At 59.4% G+C, this 8,693-nt stretch overlaps 1 protein-coding gene across 1 annotated transcript in view; it reads left to right on the top strand.

Moving 5' to 3' along the window:
* Positions 1-8,402, top strand: part of ACOX3 (acyl-CoA oxidase 3, pristanoyl) — a 55,661-nt gene extending 47,259 nt beyond the window's left edge. The window contains exons 15-18 of the mRNA XM_004383501.2: positions 129-303; positions 1,650-1,717; positions 4,404-4,490; positions 7,567-8,402. Of these exons, the coding sequence (XP_004383558.1) occupies positions 129-303; positions 1,650-1,717; positions 4,404-4,490; positions 7,567-7,686 (450 nt within the window). The 3' untranslated portion in view covers positions 7,687-8,402. The remainder of the gene's footprint in view (positions 1-128; positions 304-1,649; positions 1,718-4,403; positions 4,491-7,566) is intronic.
* The last annotated feature ends 291 nt before the right edge of the window (positions 8,403-8,693 follow it).

Here is an 8,693-nt window from a genome sequence, read left to right as displayed (position 1 = left end):
CCGCGTCCCTGGTCGCTGCGCCGCGCGCGTTCTCTCGGGTGTGCGCCGCGTCCCTGGTCGCCGTGCCGCGCGCGGTCTCTTGGGTGTGCGCCGCGTCCCTGATCGCTGTGCCGTGTGCGGTTTCTCAGGTGTACCACTGCCGCACCCTGGCCCTGGCCTTCATGGAGTTCACCGTGGCACAGCGGTTTCACGACTTCACACACCACCCCAGCGTGCCACCCCCGCTGCGAGGCGTGCTGGGCCGGCTCAGCGCGCTGTACACCCTGTGGTCCCTGAGCTCGCACGTGGCTTCTCTCTACCAAGGTGAGGCCACCTCCCGCCCCGGCACTGCCCCCCGGGATCCTGCCCCCTTGATCCCCTCCCGGGCCCTCTCTCCCAAGGAAACCCCTCCTCCAACACTGCTCCCCAGAGCTGCCCCAGGAAGGAATCGTGGACTCCCTCTACTTTACCTGGGAGGCCTTGATGGTTTACTCCCTAGGTGTGTACTTAGCCCTTATCCCAGGGACAAGGGGCTTCTATCCTGTATGTGTCTTCTGGACCCCTTTGAAGCCAGTTTCCTGTTCTGCTCAGAGAGGTCTCCCATGGCTGAGTTCTAGAGAGAGTGACGTGTCCTCCAGCCCTCAGGCCCCATGGGGTGGGAGGCAGATGGCACATGGATTGGCATGAAGCTAGGCTGCTGGGGACCCGGAGGGCTTCCAGGAGGAAGTGATGATGGCTAGTCCCCTTCCAGGAGCCTTTTTAGGCATGTTTTCCCTAACCGCCCTTCCACCCATGACATCTGAGCTGTAGATGTGCCATGCGTGTGCTCTGGGCACATCTGTGCTTTACAAAGAGTGAGGGTTTTGCCCCAGAAAACCACTGTCCTCCCGCTGGGGCATTGGGCACGCAGGCTGACGGGAAGGGGTGAGGCATTCAGGCAGGGGCCCCGGTGCAGAGGCAGGGAGCACTGTCCTCTAGGAAACAACACAGTTTTTTCAACAAAAACGGGAAGAAAAGTAGGTTCGACCACAGACAGTCCTCAGTGTGCCGGCCTCTGTCTCCGGACCAGGAGAATGAACCCGTGTCACACAGGACAGCCCGCTGCGGGCCAGGAGGGAGCCCAAGCAGGCGACCCCTCAGCCTCCAGAGGATGCGATGCCCCACGCACTCCGCACACCTTGTTCAGTGGGTGGCCCGGTACACTGGCCCCCGTCCTCACCCGCATGCCACCCTGCCTTCCACCGTGTACCCGGCTCAGCCGGGAGCCCCCACCTCGCCTGTTCCTCAGACCCAGCTAGGCATCCCCCCCAGCCCCCTCCCTGAGCCCCCGCAGGGTGAGCCCCGGGCAGCCCGCCTGCCTCCTTGCCTCGGGATGGGCACTGGCAGACCCTCTCCGCCTCCTCACCGCCCGCCTCGGGGCGAAGCCAGCCTCGTTCCTTATTTCTGTCTCCCCGGCACCTGGTCCCGTGCCCACCTGCTCAGGGGCTGAGTGGGACAAGCACCATGAGAACCCGCCCTGTGCCCAGCACGTGTCCTTCAGAGAGGGCCTGCTGGGCCCGGGCAGCGGCAGGGGACGCTCCACACTGTACGGCGGGCCTCCTGCAGGCTGGACGGGGGCGCCATTAGGACCCCAGATCCTGGTGTAACCAACACTTGCAACCCACGTACAGGCGGCTACTTCTCCGGGGAGCACGCGGGTAAAATGATGGAGGCCGCCATCTTGGACCTGTGTTCCCAGGTGAGTTGTTGTCACCTGTCTGCTAATCTTCCCTCCTCTGCTTGCCGCACATCTGCTTGCATTCAACCTCGAGAAAAACAGGAGAACGACAAGAAGATAGGCTCAGATCAGAGATTTTGACCAGATGATGACCTCGGGAAGGCCCCAGAGCTCGCCCGCGCTCAGCTCACTGACGCACGGGCAGGTGTCGGGGGCTTCTTCCTGCCACACTTGCAGTCGCTCAGCCTCAGCTTAAACCCGGTTCACGGGGTGTCCCTGGGGTGCTGTGTCCTTTCACCGTGTTACCCAGGAAAGCAGATGCCCCTGGTGTTCTCCTCGTGCTCTGTCTGCAGAACTTCTAGAGGGTTGCAGGTGTCCAGTGTGGGAGCCAGGGGCCACATGTGGCTGTTGGTGGTGGCAGTGTGGCGCGTGGGACTGAGGAGCGACGTTGTTCAGTTTCTCTCGTTGTAATTTAACACGACGAGCTGCCGCAGCTGTGGCTGCCATCTTGGCCAGAGCCGCCATGCGTCTGAGAGCAGGTACGTACCTCATGTGGTAGAGACCCCCCTCTGCCACTCGCATCACTGTCTGAAAAGACAGCCACCCCGCTGATCCCCGCCTCTCGTCCTCCCCTCAGCGCCTGCCACGACGGCCTAGTCAAAGGTGAGCCCCTCCCCAGGGCTCTGGCTTCCACACCCATCGACATCCTGTGTGATTCTGGGTTGAGGCGTGTGTGCACCACCACAGGCACACACAGACACGTGTGTGGACAGTTGCTCTGGACACATCACATGTGTGTACATTCACAGTGTACACATAGGATCACACATGGGCACAATTACAGTGCACACGATCCCATGTATGTTAGTCGGAGTGCCCTCCCTCAGTCATGTGTGCACAGCTGCAGTGCATACACAAGTTCTCGTGTGCATGGCCACGGTGCACATGCACAGTCCCACGCGTGCACAGCTGCAGTGCATACACATGTTCTCATGTGTGCACAGCCACGGTGCGCATGCACAATCCCACGTGTGCATGGCTACAGTGCATACACATGTTTTCATGTGTGCACGGCCACGGTGCACATGCGCAATCCCACGTGTGCACGGCTGCAGTGCATACACATGTTCTCATGTGTGCACGGCCACGGTGCGCATGCACAATCCCACGTGTGCACAGCTGCAGTGCATACACATGTTCTCGTGTGCACAGCCACGGTGCGCATGCACAATCCCATGTGTGCATGGCTACAGTGCATACACATGTTTTCATGTGTGCACGGCCACGGTGCACATGCACAGTCCCCCGCATGCACAGCTGCAGTGCACACACACAGTCACATGTATGCACAGCCACGGTGCACATGCATAATCCCACGTGTGCACGGCTGCAGTGGGTACATGTGTTCTCGTGTGCGTGGCCATGGTGCACATGCACAAGCCCACGTGTGCATGGCTGCAGTGCATGTGCACAGCCACATGTATGCACGGCCACACTGTACACACATGGTCACACGTATGTACAATTGCAGTGCGTGCATGGGGTCAAGTTCACTTTTCCTAAAGTAAAACCCGTGATGGTGAGGGGTGTTCTTTGTATGCCACATGGAGGTGAACTGTTGTTCGTAACACGTGGAGCAGCCGCGTCCCCTGCTCTCATGGCCCTGCTCGGCCGTGTGGCTGACACACGCAGATGGCCGTGGGCTGCATCCTGTGGGCCAGCCAGTGCTCTAACGTGGTCCACGTCTCACCCCCGTCCATCCGCCACCTGCAGGCCCAGGTCCTCATCCTCCTTCAGGGAGGCCCGGCTGAAGGGAGGGAGTCAGCTGCCCCTTTAGACCAGCAGTCGGTCTGCAAACAGCCAAACCCTGCCGTTTGTTCATGCCTCGTCTTCCACGGCAGAGTTGAGCAGTTGCTACAGAGACGGTGCAGCTGTAAGCCCGAGATAGTTACCCTCTGCCCTTTACGGGGCACGTTGCTGACCCCAGGTCTGACAGAGACCGGGAACCCGATCCTGCTGACGGGTCCCTGTAGACAGCGATGGCCTCTGAGGGCAAAGGGTGGGCACCTCAGGGTGAGTGGACACGTGTTCTGGAGAGCGGCGCGGAGCTGTGGAGGCAGACCTGCTTCCTTTGCCTGCCACGGCCACAGCTGCCTTCTAGCCTCCAGCTTTAACGCTGCCCTGCCCCAGGGGTCTGGTCTGTGCGGCCCCCTCACTGGAAAACAGTTCTCTTAAGGAAAGAATTCTGTTCGCCTTTCAAGAAAGTTCTCGGGAGTCTCCTGATACAAATGCCACTGGTCATATTGAAGAGTACTTTGTGCAACGGAGAGGGGACTGACGTGTTACGACTTCCCCAGGCGCGCACATGCCCTCGCGGTGACGTCTCCCCTGCACGAGTCATCGTGCGCGCACCAGCAGCCGCCGGGTAGAGCTGGGCGAGACACATGCTGCAGAGGGTAGCTGGCTAGGGAACTGTCGTGCTGTCGCTAAGCAACAGGCCGCCATGGGGAAGGCCACGTGGTGACACAGGACAGTCCAGATATGGGGGCCCTGGTCCAGGCCGGCAGGAGGCCAGCACGCAGGGAACAGGGCCGCGTGCCTGCTCCACTCACCAGTCGGTCCTAGCAGCAGCCGGGCCGTGGTCTGTGACTCGTGGTCACCGTGGCGACGCCCCGTTGCTAAGCGTGTGGGCTTTGTTTCCAAACAGCTGAAGGACGACGCGGTTGCCCTGGTGGACGTGCTCGCCCCTCCCGACTTCGTCCTGGACGCGCCGATTGGCAAGGCCGATGGCGAGGTGAGGCGAAACCGCCAGCTTGTGCTCGGTGGGGGCGGCGCGTGCAGCTGCTGGGTGCTGGGTGGGAGCCTCGCAGGGTCCGGGGGCCGAGGGCTTGCTGCGGGGCCTGGGGTGATCACAGAGGTCACACCTCTGTGTGCACCTGGGGAACTTGTAATACGCCAGTCCCCTCTCCGTTATACAAAGTACTTTTCAACACAACCAGTGGAATTCGTATCAGGAGACTCCCAAGAACTTTCTTGAAAGGCAAAGAGAATTCTTTCCTTAAGATGCCTCCCGGAAATTGTTAGGCCCGGGGGCAGCTTGCTGGCAGCGAGCAGTGCTGGGGGTGACCTAGAGAAGGGGTGTGTGCCCCTGGGCCATCACCATGTTGCCTCTGGGGCGTCGGGCAAGTGGCCCTCCTGCAGCCTGGTTTAAGATCTACGCTAGGGTCCGGCGGTCCAGGCCAACAGGAAGAGCGCGTGGGAACAGCGCCGTGCGCCTGCTGTAGCGACCGGTTTCCCTCCGTGAAGGGGGGGTGATGCCGCCCGTCCTCGGAGAACACCCTGAGCCTGGGCAGAGCTCGCCCTCGTCTTAACCCTCCCCCTCTCCAGTGGCCTACTCCGGCCCCTGGTTTTCCATCCGTCCCCATAGTGGGGGCTCCAGACTCGAGCCACACAGCCCGGCACCTCACACCCCACGGGACCTGGTAACGGGACCCAGTAACGCCTGGCTGGCCCCCCGCCCGCTTCTTCCCTGGTTTCCTCAACTCATCTGGGTCTCACCGTTCTCCAGCCCTGCTCCCTCCCTCCTGCCTCAAGCCTGCAGCAGGGTCTCTGCTGTCTGACCCCATCTGGGCTGTCAACCAGGCCTCCCTCCTCACACGGCTGGGCTCCCCCGGTGGCCTCCCTGCCCCCCGCCCCCACCCTCGCGCTCCAGAATGAGTTTTTAAAAAGCGGATCGGCTCAGGCCGCTCCGCTAGAGACTTCCGCCAGCATCCTGCACTCTTGAGAGAACACCCAGCTTCCTCTCCACGCCCACCGGCCGAGGGCCTGGCACGGCCTGACTGTCCAGCGCAGTTCTATACTATGCCTCCTTCCGCCCCCAGCTCCAGCTTCATGCCCTTTCTGTTCTGACACTTGGGCTCGTTCTGGCCCCGGGGCCTTTGCACCTGCCGCTCCCACTGCCTGGAGCGCTCTCCCTCCATTCCGGTGTAAGCCTAACTCCGCCTCCTCAGAGAGGCTTTCTGCGGCCATGGCCAGCGTGCTCCGCTCTGCTCTCGTGCCATCTGTCCTGTGGTGTGGCCCTCAGACTCCTCACGGGGTGAGCCTTGGTGTGCACCTGTGTCTTAGTTATCTGGTTCTGCTGCGACAGAAATACCGCAGGTGGGTGGCTTAAACAGACATTTGTCCTCTCACAGTCAGGAAGCTAGAAGTGTGAATTCAGGGCTCCGGCTCTAGGGGAAGGCTTTCTCAGTTGGCTCTGGAGGAAGGTCCTTGTCTCTTGTCAGCTTCTGTTCCTTGGTTCCTTAGTGATCTTCATGGGGCCTGTCTCTTCCCCATCTTTGTTTCTCTTGCTTGCTTAATCTGCTTTTTTATGTCTCAGAAGAGGTTTATTTAAGACACGCCACACAAGTACTGCTTCATAACAAAAAATGCTTCGTAGCCTAACGGAGAAAACCCATTCCCAAATGGGGTAATAACCACTATACCCTTTGCCATCGAGTCAGTTCCAACTCATAGTGACCCTACAGGACAGAGTAGAACCGCCCTATAAGGTTTCCAAGGCTATCATCTTTCTGGAAGCAGACTGCCACATCTTTCTCCTGAGGAGCACCTGGTGGGTTCGATCCTCCAACCTTTCCGTTAGCAGCTGAGCGCTTAACCACTGTGCTACCAGAGCTCCTTATAACCACTATAGGGGTTAAGATTTACAACGTATGTTTTTGAGGGACCCAATTAACACCATGTGTGACCTCCGCTGGGCATCAGTTCCCGTGCAGGGGCCTCCCCCGGCCTTGGCACTCAGACACTGTCATCCTGTTTACTTGACATCTCCATGACGGAGGGCCCCGGGGCAGGACAGCCCAACAGGCTGGCTTATACAATGCACACGCCCCGGCCTCCAAGGAGCGCTGTGTTGACCAGGTAAGAGCTCGTGCTCAACGAGCCGGCAGCAGCTACAGTGGTTTATCTGGGGCAGTCACGAAATGAAGCGTGATGTGCCGGATTGCGGAATGCCATCTCGAACTTATGACCTGCGGGAAACGAGCCTGAATCCAGGTCTCTTTGGGAGCCAGCACGAGCAGAGTGTTGGGGGAGGAACTGGTGAGTGCATTTAACAGTTGCAGGAGAGTAGTTTTTTAAAAGTACAACCTGTCAGCCTCAGCCTGATGCAGCCGAGTCTGCAGCCAGCGGAGCAGACCCTCCCTGGTGTGCTGGGTGGTGCAGGGACTGTTGTTCTTGCGGCCTGTGATTCCCAGGACCCTGTGAGACAGGAACTGCTTCCCTGCTGAGGCAGCTGAGGCTGAAAGCAGTGAGGTGTTCCGGTCTTAGAGGTGGCCAGCGGCCCCCGTCACCGTCAGTCCCCTGTGCTGCTGGCGGGGCAGGGAGAGAGGGGTGGTGTGTGCCCAGCGCACTAGCTGGGCGTCCAGGGACCACATGGCAGGGACACGCCATCGTCCTGCCCGACGCCCCGTCCTCCTGCCGCCTGGCTGCACCCAGCTGTGCCTGCCTGCAGATGCGGGCATGAGAGTGCAGATTCCAGAATAAACAGCACACAGACATGCCAGCATTCCGTGATGGTCACATTCCATTACAAATCAGAACGTCCACCTTCTGCCGTGATTCCCTGAGAAAAGGACCAGGGGGCTGCTTTTCATCAGAAGCATGTTTGATGATGTTTTAATAAGTGCATTTCCCTATTTTCTACAAAAAAACAAAGGTTTATATGAAACTTAACTCAGATTTCCATCGCGAGCGATGGTGGAGCACTCGCTATTTCTAGCGGAAGCATTGGGGGTTGTGCATGCTTGCCACCGTCTGAGTCCTTGGTCGTCTGGTCACCCTCCGTTCTCTCCCACACGTGTCGTCTGCAGGTCTACCAGAACCTCTGGGCCGCCGTCCTTCAGGAGAGCCAGGTGCTCGAGCGGGCCTCCTGGTGGCCTGAGTTTTCTATCAAGAAGCCGGTCATCGGGAGTTTGAAACCAAAGCTGTAGGGGAGCCAGCATGCGTCCGGTCAAACTGCTGATGGAGGTGCTTTCTGGATGCTCCCTGCCTTTACACCGGCCGCGTGTCCCCTCGCACCCCGACTTGTGTGCCCTGGGGCGGGGTCACACTTGGCAGCACGTTCTCTGGTGATCATGGCTCCCCGTGAAAAGAAACTTCAAAGATCAAATAGACTGTGTCGTCTTCTAATTTTTTAAAGTTGTTTATAATCAGAACTTTTCTAAGAAACAGATGAAATCTTCTGATGGACTATGTTTTTTTGATAATTAGAGCTTTGCATCTTCTAAGAAAAAAACTTCAAAGATGGAGTCGTCGTGATGGACTGTTGGGTTGATTTTGAGAATCAGAACTTCGCATGTTTTACTTTCAGGCACAGATAACTGGCTGTAAAGTAGGCTGCCCACATTTAGGGATTTTCTACCAGAGGATCTTTTGAATTCATCCAAGCATTTTCCGAGGCTCTGCCGCCCCCAGGACTAATGATACCACTGTGGTCCTTTGAACACCGGCCTCATCCCACCGCAGGAGGCCCCCTCTCTGGGCCGCACAGTCAACGCGGGCCTCCCCCGGGAGCCTGTGCGGCCCCACCTTGGCACGTGGCCCCTCCAGTCTCCCTCCCCGAGGGCACAGGCACCAGTAATAAACCTGGGGAGTGCCGGCTGCTGGCCCCTGAGCGCCCCTGGGGGGACCCTGTGGGTGTCCACCATCCCCCATCCTCCTCCCCCCTAGAGCCCCATTTCTCCCCACCTGCACAGGGCAGCCCTGTGTTGGGGAGCTGGCCCCCAGCTCCTGGCCTGAGCGTCTCAGCCCAACCAGTTCTCTGCCCAGCCAGGGGTCGGGGTGGGGCCAGACCCGAGGGTCCAGGGGCATTACATCTTAGGGCAGGCTGGGGCCTCTTGCCGTCGCTGGATGGCCTGGGGGGAGCTTCGTGCCGTTTCGATGCTGCCACCATGAGCGAAGCATCCTCAGGCCAAGGCCAACCCCAGGCTGGGCAGGG

This window comes from Trichechus manatus, unplaced genomic scaffold (assembly GCF_000243295.1).
Source record: "Trichechus manatus latirostris isolate Lorelei unplaced genomic scaffold, TriManLat1.0 scaffold00111, whole genome shotgun sequence".
NCBI classification, from domain to species: domain Eukaryota; kingdom Metazoa; phylum Chordata; class Mammalia; order Sirenia; family Trichechidae; genus Trichechus; species Trichechus manatus.
The sequence above is the reverse complement of the archived record's forward strand: the minus strand, read 5'-3'. Positions and strand labels throughout refer to the sequence as shown.